The sequence below is a fragment of the Delphinapterus leucas genome, chromosome 2 (genome assembly GCF_059928025.1).
Source record: "Delphinapterus leucas isolate spDelLeu-1000000601 "Yukka" chromosome 2, BTC_Dleu_Yukka2, whole genome shotgun sequence".
NCBI lineage: Eukaryota > Metazoa > Chordata > Mammalia > Artiodactyla > Monodontidae > Delphinapterus > Delphinapterus leucas.
This window is the reverse complement of record NC_143130.1, coordinates 95,728,379-95,745,165: the sequence shown is the minus strand read 5'-3', so window position 1 is coordinate 95,745,165 and position 16,787 is coordinate 95,728,379. Positions and strand designations below refer to the sequence as shown.

The 16,787-nt window shown below is 55.9% G+C and overlaps 1 protein-coding gene across 1 annotated transcript in view; it reads left to right on the top strand.

Annotated features, from left to right (window-relative positions):
• The window catches only part of STARD9 (StAR related lipid transfer domain containing 9), a 125,964-nt gene that overhangs the window by 92,929 nt on the left and 16,248 nt on the right, over nt 1–16,787 (top strand). The window contains 4 exon segments of the mRNA XM_089906250.1: nt 3,681–3,874; nt 4,311–4,782; nt 6,552–6,928; nt 6,931–16,615. Of these exon segments, the coding sequence (XP_089762376.1) occupies nt 3,681–3,874; nt 4,311–4,782; nt 6,552–6,928; nt 6,931–16,615 (10,728 nt within the window).

Sequence of the window (16,787 nt, the reverse complement as noted above, 5' to 3'; positions counted from 1 at the left end):
GCCAGGAGGCCCTCACGGCAGGGGCTGCCCGGGAAGGTGGCCTCCCTTTTGCTTTCCTGTCCTCCCACCTTGCCCCAGTGGACCCATCCACCCCAGAGAACACTGGGCTTCTGCCTTTTTAAGGTCTTCTCAGGCTCTCTAGCCCCATGGGCATGGACGTGACCTTTCAGTTGCACCAAGAATGCACCCTTTCATGCAGAGGACAGAGGGGGACTGGAGAAGCAGGCCTCTCCCCCTCACTGCCTTCGCTCTTAAGCTCCAGCTCTGGGAGCCTGTGGGCCAGGCCGGTCCTGCCCAGCTACCATTGCCAGCACGTGTGCGCCAGCCCCTGGCAGCAGCGGGTGGTGTGGGCTCAAGCCTCTGAGCAGGCAGAGGGGCCGGGAGAGAAAGTGAGTGTGCGGAGCCCTGCGCGTTGTCAGCAGGGCTTCCCGTCTGGGCTTGTGTCTCCATGAGGGTCTCTCATATGCTCTTGGGTGGGGTCGGCTCCGAACCTCCCCGTGTCCTAGGTTTCCTTTCCGCCCTCTTTCTCTCTGGAGGGGCGCTTCTCTGGTGGGGAGCCTGTGAAGCCGGAGCTGCCCCCAGAGCAGGGAGATTGGCCTGTCGGCCTCCTTTTCTCCCTGCAGCAGTGAGTGATCTGGGCCTGAGAAGGGCTTGTCCTTGAAAACTGTCTGTTGTCCGTGTTCTTGGCATTTTCCCCCTGGGAATTTTGGGAGCTTAACCTTAAGTGCCTAGAGGTTAAGCTCTAGGGGGACACTGTTGCTGCTGCCCCAACCTCTGCCACCTCAGCGAGTAGGTGCCATTGCATTTCTGCTGTGGAAGCTGCCAGAGCCGAGCAGCCGGAGGGCGCGATGGAGCCCTGGCAGCAACTGGGGATGCTGGAGTCCCCCAGGGAGAAGGGCACCATCTGAGAGGGACAGAGGTCCTTGGCCGCAGGTTACTGAAGACTGGCCCTTGGTGATCTACCCAACATATAGCATTTAGGTCGCCTTGTTCTTTTTCACATGCTTTCGGGGAACTTGGCTGATGTACTCAGCACAGGAGACGTTTTCAGTTGGATGGTGTATGGCTCCTCGGACAAACGTGCATGTCTGTGGGGCTCCTCCCAGACAGCCTCTCCTTGTGGGCTTGCGGCTGCTATGGAGGAAGCTGTATTGGGTCTGTAGAAGCTGACAGGCTGGCTACAGCTTTCCCCGGGGAAGCGTGGAGGAGCTCTCTTCTAGGGAGAAGCAGATTGTAAATCTGAGGGTCCGGGGACAGTCAGAGAAGGAAGCTGAACACTCTCAGGGAATTCAGAATAAAGATCTCCTTCCTCCTACCCCTTGTATCTGATGTTGTAGATCTTAGCTGGGTGTGTCTAAGACCCTCTGATGGGCTCGGGTTTGTAATTCAGCCGTGTCTGTGGTCAGACACAATTTGGAGCTGTGACACAGGCATGATACTTATAAATATATGTGTAAAATGTTTTCCATTAACTGCTTTTTCTGTTTGTGTGGCGCTAACCGGCTTCTTGTTCCAGTTGCTATCCCTGGCCTTTGCCTTATGTGTGACGAACGGCGCCTTTCCTGTTTTCTGTACCTTCCACTCTTGTGTGTTGCCCTTTTGCCCACAGCAGCCAGCAGCCGTCTTCCCCAGAGCACACTCGCACAGGTACCTGGGCCCCTCCTGATCCCTGGACTCACTGTAGATTGAGTCACCTCCCAGCCTCCTTTCCAGAGAGGAGCCTGCTGTTGTGTCAGCTCCCACCCACGCCCCCATCCATCTATTCACTCTCCCACCCGTCCCTCCTTCACTGTCCTCCTAAGGCTACATTAAGAAATCTTAATTTCTTCTAAGACAGAGGCAGCAGACTTTCTGTGAAGGGCCAGGTTGTGCTGTAGCCTTCGCCGCAGCTATTCTGCTGGGCCAGTGAGGCACGGAAGCCCTCGAGACGATACATAAACCACGCGTGTGGCTGTGCTCCAATAACTTGATTCACAAAAGCAGGCAGCGCATCATTTAGCCCGAAGGCTGTAGTTTGGGGACCTCTGCTTTCTTTCTGCTCTACAAAGTGATAAACCTCCGAAGTGGAATGGACCCCTCAGAGCACACTGCTCAGATGGTTTGTCGTCTGCTTCTAGTGTCAAGTCACTTAGAGAATCTCCAAGCCTGAGAGCCGTGGCCTTCTGGGGCTGGAATGAGGGCCGAGGGCAGGATAAGCGAGGCTGGCTGGGGCTTTTGTGTTGGTCTCCAGCAGACCCTGACCCTTCCCAGACGCTCCCCCTCCCAGCCCGGAGTGGAGCCCCGTGCATTTGGCTCTTTTTGAAACCTGAATGACAGGGACGGAGAGGCCCTGCGGAAACAGCATGGGAGGCCCTTGCATAGAAGCCACCTAGGGAGGTCACCTTGCATAGAGGTCACCTAGGGAGAGGTTAGCATGAGGGGAGAAGCTGTCACTCTTCAGAGGAAGGCTCTGACTTATCCATGGTCACACAAGAACCTGGTGGCAGAGTAAAAGCATGACTGTAGTCTAGAATTTTTTTTTTTTTTAGGTGGAGGTGCCAGGGATTGAGCCCGGGTCTTCATGAAAGCCAAGAGAACCTTTTTTTAAATAAATTTATTTATTTATTTTTGGCTGCATTGGGTCTTCGTTGCTGCGCACGGGCTTTCTCTAGTTGCAGCTAGCGGGTGCGCGGGCTTCTCACTGCGGTGGCTTCTCTTGTTGTGGAGCTCGGGCTCTAGGCGTGCTGGCTTCAGTAGTTGTGGCTCCCGGGCTCTAGAGCGCAGGCTCCATAGTTGTGGCGCGTGGGCTTAGTTGCTCCGCGGCATGTGGGATCTTCCCGGGCCAGGGCTCGAACCCATGTCCCCTGCATTGGCAGGCGGATTCTTAACCACTGTGCCACCAGGGAAGTCCCAAGAAAACCTTTTTAAATTTTGTATTATTGGAAAATTTTAAATACACTACAAATGATCAACTCATGGCTAATCTTGTTTCATTTATATCCCCAACTCCTCCCCACTGGATCTAAACAAATCTTGGACAGTTTCACCAGTAAACGTGTCAGCATGTATCTCTGAAAGGTGTGGTCGAGTCTAAAGCTCTTGAACCCTCATCCAGGGCTCATTCACCGAGAACAGCCCTTGAGTGGAGACCAGCTCTCCCCTGGGGCTCCTGCTGCACACGCAGCTTGGCGTGCATCTGAGTTCCCTCTCCTCCTACGACCACATCAAGAGGGTTTCTGCTTTAGGAGTGGAGGTGCAGTCGTGATCGCTGAACATGGAGGAGAGGGTTTCCATTCCCACAGTGTTTCTGGAGCTTCTGCTCTAGTCTAGTTACAACATATTTTTAGCAGATACCTTTTTATTCTTTTTTAAAGGACAAAGTTTCTTGATTTAGCTAAAATGTTGTGTTTTCTAAAAACAGCCGCTTTACTTTCCTGGTTATTTTCCTTAACCAAAATGAACTTGTGTTTCTGCTAAACCCACAGTCTAAGAATATGCTAGTCTCAGGACTGTTCTCCCCTCCTGCACTGTGACATCATGAGCTGCCTGTGACACCGTGCCTGTGTGTCCCAAGTTGCCAGAAGTCCAAAGCCCTCTCTGCCTTATTGAATGCAGGACTCCATGGGAGGGGCTAAGGCCGTGGAGGTGTTTGCTGAGCTGGGTTTACATTTCCCCCCGGGTAACCCCGGCCCCTGTGACAGGAAAGCGCTGGGAGAGCAGAGTGACAAGGACCACAGGCCACCAAGGGCTGGAGAGACACCCTGCGGGGCCCAGATTCAGCAGCAGCGGCTGTGCTTCATGGGGGATTTGAGGCAGCGAATCCTAGCGGGACAGATTAGAGCCAAACAGGAACGGGAACTGGACGGGACGTGTGCCGGCCAACAGGTTAAAGACGGTAGGAGCCTGCTTCCCCTTCCCATCTCTCCACACCGCCCTGGCCCTCTGTATTCTCTCCTTTGTTTTCTTTGTGATGTAATGGAATCTTTGGTGTTAGGGGTTCTCTCCCCTCTTTTAGAGACCAGAGGCTCTTACACGGGGGCTGGAAGCAAGAATAAGGAAGCGACCTTCCTCACTGCCCTCATGCGTGCTTTTTCAGGTTCTGCTGCTGGCCCTAGCATGTGCCCGCTGCCCTGCTGAGGCCCGGGGCTTCGTCCACTTGCCCTGTGGTCAGGGGGCCCGGCACTCCTGCCCCAGAGGGCCATGTGGCCCTCATCCCGCCACGTCACCCTGGCCAGCTCTTCACTCTGTGCAGGTGCAGCCGTGGCCAGAGGTGCCTGAGTCCAGGGAGGGAGGACGGGCTGACCTTCTCTCAGGGTGTTTTTCGTTCTCAGACCAGCAGTGGCTACTCGGAGAAGGGACCTGGCCGGCCGGCTTGCACCAGCAGCTGCAGCAAGACCGTGTAGAAGAGAAAGAACGTGCAGCCGCTGTTCCATCTGATTCATGGTGCCAGACAGACCCTGAGACTCAGCCATCTCCCCTGGTCCAAAGCCAGAAGAGGGTGGTGCACCCGCAGCTCCTGCGGGGACTCGCGCTTCGGGTGGCGGAGCGGAACGGCCGGCAGAGAAGGGTCTCGTTCCAGCTGAAGAGGACCATCGAGAAGCCAAGGCTGCTGGAGGGCCACAGGAGACCGGAGCAGCTCAGGTCGCTGTGCTGGCTCCAGGATGACTGCCCCCGGAGGCCCCCCTTCCCGGCCCCCTGCCCTGGTGCCCTGGTCCCCGGGCCTCAACGCAGAAGCAGATTGACAAGTTGCAGTTCCTTGAGCCACCGAAGGCCCTGCAGCCGGCACTCAGCCCAACTGCACAGGTACAGCTATCGGAGGCCGCCTCGGGGCACTGGCTGAGGTTTACAGCCTTGTTGCCTGGGCAGCGATCTTTACTTCCTGAGGCCTCAATTTCCTCCATTTGTGAAATGGAAAGATGTGTCTACTCTTCTCTTCCTCATCACTTTTTCTCCTGATCTCTCTCTTCTTTCTCTGTAGTTGATGTCTTCTAAGATCTTCCCTGCCCCCACTCTGAGGGGCAGCTCTTGCTGCTTTGATCATGTCTGCTGAGGGAGAATCTCAGCCTCATTTTCCGTGTGCTCTAGACCCTGACTACCCACATATGTCTCCTTGTGTGTCTCCTGCCACCACTCTGTCTCATATTGCCTCAGACCGCACTCTTCCTCCCTCCCCTCCCCTCCCACCCGACCTGCTGGCTCCAGTCAGTTTCCCAGCCCACCTACCATGCTGAGCAAGTGAAACACTCTCTTTCTGACTCCTGGGTTCATTTTGGGATCCTCCTTGTTTCTTTTCTCCTTCACTCCTCACATTCAGTCAAGGTGAGGATATGTTATCTCCCAGACTGCTTGGAGCAGAGGACTATGTCTACCTCTTTATATCCTCCAGGCCTAGCGCAGGGCCTTGCCCATATTAGGTGCCCAATTAATGTCTATTACTGTTATGTTTGCTTACCAATCTGGTCTTTAGAGTACTAGGTTGGATTTTTTTTTTAAGTTTTATTATGAAAATTTTCCAACATACACAAAGTTGAGAGAGGCAGGCTTTTTTTTTTTTAAGTTTTATTATGAAAAATTTCCAACATACACAAAGTTGAGAGAGTTGTGTACCTGTCAGTTCAGCAAATGTCAAGATTTACCATGCTTGCTTTGTCTCCCCTCCTTCCTTTTTCTGATGAAGCATTTTAAAGCAACTTTTAGACATGATGTCATTTCAATCCTACAAGTATACACTTCTGAAAAATAAGTTTTCTTATAACCACATTGTCATCACACCCAACAAAATTAAGATTAATTATTCAGTATAATCAAAAACCTAGACCATATTCAAATTTCTCTAATTGCCTCAAAATATATATTTATAGTTAATTGAAGTTAAGATCCAGTAGAATTACACACTGCATGTGGTTGTTATGTCTTTTAAGTTTCTTTTAATCATGCTTTTTAAAAATTTCTTCATATCGTCGATTTGTTAAAGAAAGCGGATCAATTCTGTAAAATGTGCCCCTTTATAGATTTGTCTGTTTGATTCCTTGTAGTGCCATTTAAGTTATTCTTCAGTTCCTCATGTTGGAAATTTTCCCTAAAGGCGTGGTTAGATCCAGATTCAGTTCATCCTTTTTGTAAGATAAAGAAAATGAGGAACAGAGTGTACCTGGGGCTTCTTTGAGAGCCAAGACTATAGTCTGTAGTTTCCTTATGTACTTATAGAGCTGACCCTGAAGGCTATAGGGGACAGTGACATTGGCCTAGTTTTTTTTTTTTTTTTTTTCGGTACACGGGCCTCTCACTGCCGCGGCCTCTCCCGTTGCGGAGCACAGGCTCCGGATGCGCAGGCCCAGTGGCCGTGGCTCACGGGCCCAGCCGCTCCGCGGCATGTGGGACCCCCCCGGACCGGGGCACGAACCCACGTCCCCTGCACCGGCAGGCAGACTCCCAACCACCGCGCCACCAGGGAAGCCCTGGCCTAGTTTTAAACCTCTTTCAGAGCAAACTAAGTGGGACTTTATATTCCTTCTCTCAGCAGGAAGTAGGGACCTCTTACTTTTCTGAGATGGCTTTCCTTGTCTCCACAGTATTTTCCTGAATTGGGATCCCTCCACCACGTCACCTCCTGTGCCTGACCCTACTGAGCAATTATCAGAGAAAACCCCATCAAAAGAGTACTTGCCCCAGGCTGCTTATTACCCCCCAAGGAAAGGGCATTTCATCAAGCATGCCCTCCGTTCCTCAGGCGAGGGGCAGCTCTGCACAGCCAGGAAGGCCCTGGCCAGGAAGGGAGCCTCACCCTCTGGCACCTGCCTCACTGAGAGCTGCGAGTCTGCCAGTGTCCAGGAAATGGAGAGAGTGGGTAAGCAGCCCTGTCAGATGGTGGCCCAGAGTTTCGCAGCTAACAAGCTAAAGCCATGGGATAAGCTGGAGGTCCTCACCCCTTCCACCCAGACCAGGAGGGCTAAGGCCACTCACCTGCAGGGTGGGGAAAAGAAGGGAACCTTGGGCCCCATGAGGCTGCTGAGGGAGCCAGTTGCGGTTCCTCACATCCCCATGGATCCAAACAAGCCACTGGGCGTGGAAAGACCAAGACTTTCTGGGCAGAATCCACCCCACCTTCTCCAAGCGGGGCATCAAAGAGGCAGCAGAGGGTCCTGGCAGCTAGGGTTGAAAAGTCCTCTCGCTTGCCTCACAGCAGCCCTTTGAAGAGGCAACACAGTGCGGGGGACCCAGACACCACGGCCTCACTCACAGGTTCCAGCCCCGTAGAGGATCTTGTGAGAGAAAAAGGTGGTGATTTATCTGATGCAGATAGCAGTTACTCAGTAGATTCTCTGTCCTGTGTCTGTGCCAAAGCCCTGCTGGAGCCATGGAAGCTGGAAGAGCCCCAGGGGAAGGAGCGGGATCTCCCAGGGACAGATGACTCCGACAGCGAAGACAGCCAAATATCTGAGGACTCGCTGGCCGAGAAGGGGTACCAAAGCCCACAGGACAGCCCAGCACTCAGTTTTCTCACCCATGGCCATGGCCACTTCAGGGCCAGAGCTCAAGCCTCTGTGAGGGGCTTCACCACATCCTCAGACAGTCGACTGTTCACCCAGACTCACAGGAGCTTTTCCCTCGACAGCCTGGTTGACGCTGAGGAAGAACTGGGGGACGATCAACAAGAAGAGCCTTTCTTCCGTTCAGCTGACGAGATGCCCACGGAGACTTTCTGGCGCCTGCAGAGCTCCAGTCTGCCCGCAGGGGACCAGGAGGCAGTGTGCAGCCCTGGCCCCATCAGCCACAGAACAGGAGCCAGGCTGGATGCCGCCCTGCCAGTGAGCAGTTCATTTTACCTGGAGCTCCAGCCCCGCTGTGAGCAGCCAGAGTTGGCGGTGGAGGCAAGCTCCACAGAACAAACCAACACTCTCCAAGATGTGCAGCTTTCAAGAGGGAGCCCTCTGGTGTCCATGGATTCCTGGTTCTCCTGTGACTCCAAGAACAGTCCCAGTAGCCCCCCAGGTTCTTTATGTCCAAGTCCTGACGTCCAGGATGTTCAGCCCTGCGGTTGGGAGAGGCCTGGATACTGGCCCAATATGGAAGAACTAAAGTCATCAGATACAGAAACAGTCCTGTCCTACAGCTCCAAACTGCCCCTGGGCAGTGCTGAGCTACCCTGCAGTGTCAGAAGTGTGTACACAGTCCCTGTTTCTGATACGACCAGGGTGTCCCTCTGGGGTTCTTACAGGCTTCTTCAGCCAGGAGCCAATGGCACCTTTCAGGCCAGAGGGGTCCCTGACATGGCCCAGAAGGGCGTCTCTGAAGCATCTGACTCTAGTGTGTCAAGCTTGTTGGCTGCCTCTGCCACCTCATTCACTTACATTGGCAGTGCCTGTGAGAGAGACTGGGCTGCCCTTCAGCAAAAGTACCTCCTTGAACTGTCTCATCCTGTTTTGGAGGCCACAGGAGCACCCAGTCTTCCTCCTCGAGGGAAGGGAAAGCCCTCCCTCGAGGAAGACTCTGGTTCCCTGACCCAAGATTCTGGCAGGGGAGGAGATGCTCTATTGCCAATTGGTCCTAGGGTATCTAGCAGCCTGGATTTCAACAACTTTCCTATCCATCTGTCCAGAATTAGGCGTCTGAGAGCTGAGAAAGAACAGGACAGTCTGTGTGTCGAGGTAGAAGGTACTTCAGATTTCTTTACAGCTAATGAGAAAGAGGTGAGTCATAGTGGAACTTATTCAGCGGACATAGAATCATCGACTTCTGGAACTACAAATGTGCACGTCTCTACAGCAGCGAACAAGACAGCACATCCCGTGATGGAAGCATGGGGAGTCAAAGAGAGCAGCTTGGAAGAAGCCTCTCAGAGTAGCGAGAAACCTGGTCTCATGATGTCCTCTGATGAATGTTTCATCCTAACGAACGCTTGTCACCATATTGTCACCATAGACACCAAAGAACCCCATTGGCCCCGAGGCTGGGCTCCTTTGAGGAAGAATAGTGCAGACCCAGGGGGCCAATTAGGTCAGAACAGCCACCACCTCCCGCAGGAAGAGAAGACAGACTCCCAGGAGAGCTCCAAGGAAGTGGGTAGAAGACACAGCAGGTTTTCCTTTGCCGTTCCTTCAGGTCCAGAGCTGTACCTCCACTCTGCTCCCTGGAATCCACTCCCATCTTCCCTGCAGCCACCTCCCTTGGAAACATTCTATGTGACCAGAAGCCGAGATGCCCTAAGAGAAACTGCCTTGGAAATCCCGGCTTGCAGAGAAGCAGGGGCGCCCTCCCCCCCTCCCAGGGAAGCATGGGGCTTTGGACATGAGCACCAAGTCCTCCAAAATGTGTATGTGAAGAGTAAGTTGCCAGCGCTGTTACAAAACCAGAATCCCAAGATTGCATCGTCTCAGCAGGTCATGGCAGAAAGGCCAGCTGACCTGAACACCAAGGAAGTTTGCAGGGAAAAAGGGAAATGCCTTGGAAACATTAAAGAAGAAAGCCATAACTCAGTTTATTTTTTTGTCACTCAGAACAGACATTTTCTTCCATCTACCAGCATAAAAGTATGTGAATTTGAAAATCAAGTTGGCATTTTAAATAAACACAGTCTTCCAGTGCTTAAGCAGGGAGAAAAGGCTACTGTACAGTCCTACTGCAGTGTCTCCTCAGACAGTGCTGGGTCAAGGAAGCCTCCCCTGGTGTGTGAATCTGAGACGAGTGGGGAAGAAGAGCAGGGGCAGGATGCCGTCCTCAGAGAGACCCCGGCCTGTGACATGAAGAGACGGTTTCCTTCCGAGGTCAGGTCTGATTTCATCTATAAAACCATCAATTTAGGCCTTGACAAGGACAAGATAGAGGAAGCCGCTCGCTCTTTGAAGTCCAGATCAGTACCTCATAGAGTAAGCAGCCCAGAGACAGCAGCCCAGGATGAGAGTCCAACCCACAAGGGGGAAAGGAGGAATGAAATTGGGCTTCCTGGAAAAGCGCTCCATCCCAAAGATGGCTCAGAAGAGTTTAGGCTTCCACAGGCAGAGTCCATGTATGAAAGATTCCAGTCAGTTACGTGCTTTCAGGAAAGAAACCTCGGTGAATGCAAGGTCCCTGGAAAGGTGCGAGAAGCGTTAAACCCCAAAGAAGAACCTCCTGGAAAGAAGCGGAGTAAAGGAGATAATAATGCTGATGAGATGGCTAGGCTAATTAGGAGTGCAATGCAGCTGGAAAATGGCATCTTGGAAATTGACCCCAAACAGAGTAAGCAGCTAAATGCTTCCCACACACTGGGAGTCAGGAAGGAGTTTATGTTCCAGGACCAGAAGGACCAGGAGATGGTTGACCATGTGCTGAGGGCAGGCAGCTTTAGAAACCACCTGTCCTTCAAGGATCAGCCATCTTCTCAAAAATGGAAAGATGATGTTATCTTTAGGGGTGGTGAAGCTGGACGAATGGAGGTTAACAATAGCATTGATCCCCGGGTACACGACATCAGATTTGTGAAAGGGCACACCCACCCAGCTGTATTAGACAGACCCGCCAGGGAAACTGGTGGTTCTTTAGGGACATTTACAGTTTGCAGAGAATGCACCAACTCTTCTGCTCATCCAAGGAAAACAAAAGCTTCGGCTGGAGCTCTGCCATTGCAGCCCATGTCTGAGAGGACTTCTGAGGAGGGCGAGCTGGTGAATGCAGTGTACCCCAGACGGCCGCCCCGTGGCTTGGGAAGTCTCGAGGAGCTGGAGACTGTGAAGGGTGTTCAGGAAAGCCATTTTGCCAAACGCATACGTAGTTCTAAGCAAGAGGAGCCGGAAGTTCAAGGCAGAGTTGAAGAAACGGCTGTGCAAAGAGGGAGCCTACAGGAGAAAAACAAAGTGGTTTCATTAACTCAGAAACTCCCTGGCCCGTGCCAGCATTGTGTGTGCACATTTTTCAGCCAAGAGACTGACCCATTGCCAAGCCAGCCAGGGTCCTGTATGGCTCCTCGCCGAGACCTGAGTAACGCCTTGCCCTTGAATTCAACAAGGCCGCCAAGAACCTATCTTTATGTACCTGGTACTCTAGGCATCTCTTCTGTTGACTATGTGCTGGATCCCACCCTGTTGAAAATGCCCACCAGTCCCCTGGTAACTGGAGCGGGGTGTCAGGACCAGAGTGGAGAGCCCGGATGCCACAGCCCACAGCACGGAGACGATAGACAGGGCTTCTCCACGGCACACCCTGCTTGGTGTGGGTCTGTGATATCCATGGCTGTGGGATCTCGCCGTCAATCTAGTGCACCAGCGAGCATTCCCCTGGGGGCAGAGGGCAGGAGGTCAACAAGCACCGGTCCGCAAGGCCACGGAGGGGACCTCAGAAGCACCTTGCTGGGCTTGGGTAGCAGGGTGGGTTCTCCTTCCGAAGCTGAGGCAGCTGTACCAAGAGGACCAGACAGAGCCAGTTCCCTGAACAGGGCCTCTAGCCTGCTTGAAAGGAGGGCCAGCTGCCCCTTAGAAGAGGGGGACAAGCGAGGCAGCGGGGAGAGGCAAAAGGCAGAGAAGGAGGCCGAGGACCTCAGTCCTGCCAGTGGTGCTTTCTCAGCACCTGTGTCCTTGCCAAGGCTGCCTCAGCCGGAGCCCTCTGCCCATCCACCCACGTGCCTGGCTGAGTTGGAGGAGATAGGACAGGCAAAGGCCCCGGGGAAGCAGCTTCACAACATGGTGGCTGGGGGCACAGTCCTTCCTCATGATGAGATGCTATTAGGACCTGAATGTTCTTCAGGGGCCCCTGGCAGGCCTCAGTGTCCACAAATGGGCCAGTCAGTGTCAGCCAGGACCAGAAATGAGGGTGAAGCACGGGGATTTCATGTGGCGTCTCTCTCTGCTAAACCAGGACACCTGTCAAGTGATGAGAGGACATCTGTCCTTCAGGCCACACACCCCTCTGCAGACAGCTGTCACCCTCTTCCCAGCACTGACACTAACACAGGGCCACAGCACCCCTCACGGACTTCCTCCCACGCTGACCCTGCTCCAGGTAAAAGTCACTGTACCGGAAAACTGAGACATTTCCTGGGAGCCGGTGAACAGTTTGTGCATCACACTAGCTCTTCTGAAATCATAGAGAAAGAGGGAGAAGCAACCAGAACACCTTCCTCTGCTGATGCTTTGGGCTCAGACAGTCTTCCTTTTTCAGCAGCTGTGGAGGAGGACAGGAGGGTAATGGTGGAGGAAATAGTGGCTGCCTTACCTTCTCAGGCCCCTTTTGATGATGCTGGAGGGATTCCATGTAGGCGAGGCCCGTTTGCTGCCTGGGAAGCTGCCCAGGGCATTCTCCCTGGCTGGCAGGAGAGCAGCCCAGCCCACCAAGAACCTGGGACTCTGGACAACACATGGGGAGGAGGTCCTGGTAACTTCCTAGTGGCTGCACAAGGAGGAAAACCAACCTGTTTTGAAAGTCACCTTGTGATCTGTGATGTTCAGAATTCTGCCAGTCTCTCAGGGCCTAACCAAGACCAGGGCCAATGCCTTGAGGCTTCCACCGGCTTAGAAGAAGGGAAGGCGAGTCCCAAATGGGGTGCTGTCCTTCCCAGAGCCCCGGGAGGGATTGAACCGGAAGCTCCCTCTCAGCAGCCTGTGAAGCGGGAGGGGAGTGTTGGCTCTAGGCTAGCAGAAGCCTGCAGGGCCAGCGTCAAAGGTCCCAGGCCAACTCTGTTGCCAGATCAGAGACCCGGAGGAGTTAGGGAGGAGGCCCTGCGCAGGTGCCCGCAGGAAACTTCAGACTGTGGTGTCTTTTCGGGGAGCACTGAAGGCAGCAGGACCCTCAGCCCGTCCGGGGGCCAAGCAGACAGCAGATCTCATCCTTGCCGGCAGCCATGCAACCCTCAACCCGTTGCTTCCGAGGCCCATGCCTCCCCTTCCTCCACTTCACTCTGTTACAGAGACGGTGACCTGGGCAAGGGGGCTTCTGAGGCGACCCCACATACTCGCTACCCACCCTGCATGGTCCCCCCCAGGGCCTGGGGGGTGGAGAGAGGAGAGGGCCATTGCAGGGAACCTGATGTTCTCTGGGCACATGGCCTTGAGCCCAAAAGCATTAATGTGGAGTTGGGGCCGGTAGATGGCAGCACCCCGGAGACCTCTGCTGCCGCTCTCCTGCCTCCGGCTCAGGGCTGCAGCTCCCCTTCCGCCCCTGATGTGAGGACAAGTCCCCTCAGCCCTTGGGTTGCTGATGGAAGCTGCAGGTCAGTAGGGGATCCTGAGAAAAAGGCTGGCAAGAAGAAAGTCAGCGCCGAGCTTGAGGCTCCCCCTTTCCATGCAGGCAGTTGCTCTGAGCTACCCGGGAGGTTTCAGGACAGTTCCGCTGGTGGCCGGAGTGCACAGGGCTCTCAAACCAAGCCAGAACCACCTGCAATAGCTGGGGGACCACACAGCCTGAGTTTAAGTGAACGGTGTGTTGCGAGTGAGCTGCCGGTGGGACCACAACATGGATGTTTGGGAAATGCCATCAGATGCCTTCCAGAAAAGCCGCAACTTTCCGCGGAGTCCAAGGATCATAGTGGCTTGGATCCCCAAGCCAAATTGGTAGCAGAGTTACAGTGCGTCTCCGGTCCCCAGGTTGACAGCCCCTGGGAGGAGGAAGAGCAGCAGAGAGACCAGGCTTCAGGTGGCCGAGAAGATGCTGCCCGGGGCAGGAGCCCCCCATGTGCTGATGAAGGTGGCTCAGGCAGCTGTCAGATTAGAGGTGCAGGCAGAGAGGACGAGGCTGTGGCCAGGCTCCCTGCAGCCTTCAGAGACTCAGCCACTGTCCCCTTGGGGCAACGTGGATCATGTTGGCCTGTGGCCCAGGGCCCCGGGCAGCCCTCTTCTGGCGGGGAGCAGCCGGCACCCTGCCACCGGTGCTCACTTCCTGTGATCGCCATCGTCTCTGGCCCCAAACACTCTAGACCGCAGTTCTCTGTGGTCAGCTCTCACCGGTCTCTTCAGGAGCTAAGCTTGAGCGTGGAGCCTCCTTCCCCGACAGATGAGGATATACAGGAGCCTAGCAGATTGTGGACCCCACATCCCAGAGGCTGTTTCTCAGGAAAGTCTGCGGCAAGAACGTCTCTGAAAGCTGAGGGCTGCAATCAGGAAGCCGCCTCTGACCTGGACGGCATCGCTGCTGATCCCAGGCCCCTGCCGTCCACACCCCCTCCTTCCCCGGTGACTTCAGCTGTGTCGTGCGTGCCGACCCCCGATCTCATGGCTGCTCGGCTATTTGGTACTCCGGAACAGGCCCAGCCAGGAAAGCCAGAGAGACTGGGTGGCCAGGCTCGGCCAGAGGTGTGGTGCTCTGAGGCGGGCGGAGGAGCCCTGCTTTTTGGCTCCAGCGCCATCGATCCCTGCGCCCTGCCCTGGCGTCCCGAGGGGCCTGCGCGTGTTGGCTGGAAGCAATATGTGTTTGGCGGCGCAGCTGGTGTCTCCCGTGGCCCGACACCCCAGGGCCTGACACCGTCAGACATGGACCGGTGCTCCCGTGAGGACGACGGCCTAGACGACCGGGGCTCCCCGGTCTACTCCCACCGCAGCACCTTGGCCAGTGCCCGAGGCCTGTCAAGCACACGCAGCCTCGTCGAAAGTGCCCACCGTTCCCGTGAGGCCTGGGGAGTCTGGGGTTCCTCGTTTGCCCTGGGGAGCCCCCACGTCCTGATCAGCTCTGAAGGGGCAGCCCCCTCTAAGGGTCCTGACGAGAGAGGCGGGTTCCCAGGCACCCCTGATGAGGCAGGCTGCCTGAGGAGGGAGCCTCCCTTGGCTGGAGGAAGTGCTGCGGGCCCGGTGGATGAGATTATGCTGCTGTACCCATCAGAGGAGGGTGGCCCTGTGGGTGTGTCCAGGATGAACACCGTGGAGCAGGGCACCCAGACTCTGGGCTGCAGGTCCCACTGGAGCCACGCGGACCTCTCCTCTGCTCAGTCGGATCTGGCCTCTTGGGCCAGCATGCACAACCTGTCTCTCCGCCTCTCGCAGCTCCTGCACAGCACCTCGGAGCTGTTGGGGAGCCTCTCCCAGCCAAGTGTGGCCGAAAAGGAGTGGAATGCCAAGAGGGAGACCCTGGGTGAGGTGCCCCAGGCACTGAAGATGGACGGCTGTACTCAGACCACCATGGATGAGGGCATCCAGACTGACCCGGCCTCACCACCTCTGCACCTCCAGGCCCCAGAGGCCAACCCTCAGAAAGTCAATGCGGTCCTTGAAAGGCTGGGCTCAGATCTTTCCATCACATCTCAGGAAAAGGGACATGTCCCCGGGACGCTTAAGAAGAGAGGGGCAGAGGGGACTGCACGGAAAATAGCAGGGCCCCGAGATCTTCAGGAAGAAAGCACCCTCTGCAGGCCCCGGAGCGCCCCCGTACCCTCATCCCACTTGAGTTTTCAGAAAGTTCCCCCTGGGCAGAACCTGCATCCTCTGAGCCCCCAGGCTTCTCTGGTTGCCCCCCTGCCTCCCAGCCTGGCTGATGGCAGCCCCGGCCGCAGCCTCGGTGCATCTCCCTCCCCAGGGCCCTGTCCCCACACTGTGGAGCCTGTGGAGGAGCCCGGGGTGCGGAAGGAGCAGGGCCCCACGAGCGCCTTGCTGGTGGACAGGGCCTCCTCCCCGATCCTCACGCTTAGCGCCAGCACCCAAGGGTCAGGGCACCCCCCAGGCGCTTTGTCTCTCTCGGCCCCCTCAGCTCATTCCCTTGAAGGCTGCCAGAAGTTTGTCTCCCGCCCAGGCCTTCCCCTGGGCGCCCCGAGGGCTGCAGTGGGGAACTATTCTCAAACCACTGATGGGTCAGGGAGCTCTCAGAGAGTGGAGGCTCCGTGTGGAGAAGGTAGCAGTCCCTTAGAAGGGGGTGACTACAGGTGCTCCCTTGGGCTGAGCTCCCGAGGCCACCCAGAGCAGAGCGCAAAGCCCCAAGTCCGTTGCGTGGAGCAGGCCCCGCAGGGGCGTCAGCCCAGGACCACCACTGGGGTCCAGAGCAGACTGTCGCCTCCACCACCGGGAAGCAGGAGCCGGAGGCTGACTGATGGCTTTGTGCCTGAGGACGTGGCCTCCCTAGAGTGTGGCCCACTGAGCAGTAGGGGGCTGAGTCGATGGCAGTGCAGGACAGAGAATGGGGGTGAGAGCTCAGTGTCTCCAGAGGAGCCACGGCCCGCTCTGAATATTTCCTCTTCGTGGGGAGGCCTCTGGCGCCGCCGCAGCTGCCCTTTCTTTGAGTTGGCTGACACCCCAGGGCTCCGGGGTGGCATCTTGGGCCCAACTGAGGCCTGCCAGCCTGAGGGGCGGCTGTGCCCCAGTTCCCAGACATGCATGGCCCCTGAGCCCCAGCACCACGGTCTGAGGGACCTCCCGGTGTATAACAAATCCAGCGATTGGTGTGGGGGTCAGGACAGCTCCCCTGGGGCGCTGGGTGTGATGGATTTGCTGGGGACCAGATGCGATTGCAGCCCAGGAGAGCAGGGACAGAGGCTCCCACAACCTCATGAGGACCAGAGCCAGGCGCCCGAGTGGTCCCAGAGGGAGCAGATCCCCCTGCGAGTCGGGGCCCAGACCCTCTCCCTCAGCGTGGAACTCACGGAAGCAAAACTGCACCACGGCTTTGGGGAGGCAGACGCCCTACTGCAGGTGCTGCAGAGCGGGACGGGGGAGGCACTTGCTGCCCAAGAGGAGGAGCCGTACGCCTGGTAAGGACCCAGCTCTGAGTGGGGCGACAAGGGCTGGGGGGAGAGGAGAGAGAGCCGAGCCGGCTGACAGCCGGCCGTTCCCTCCTCCTGGCTCAGCTCTGGGACCTTCTGGGGGTCAGAGATAGGTCTGGAGATGGAGAAGGGCAGTCAGGGTCAGCTTCAGTGCCTCACT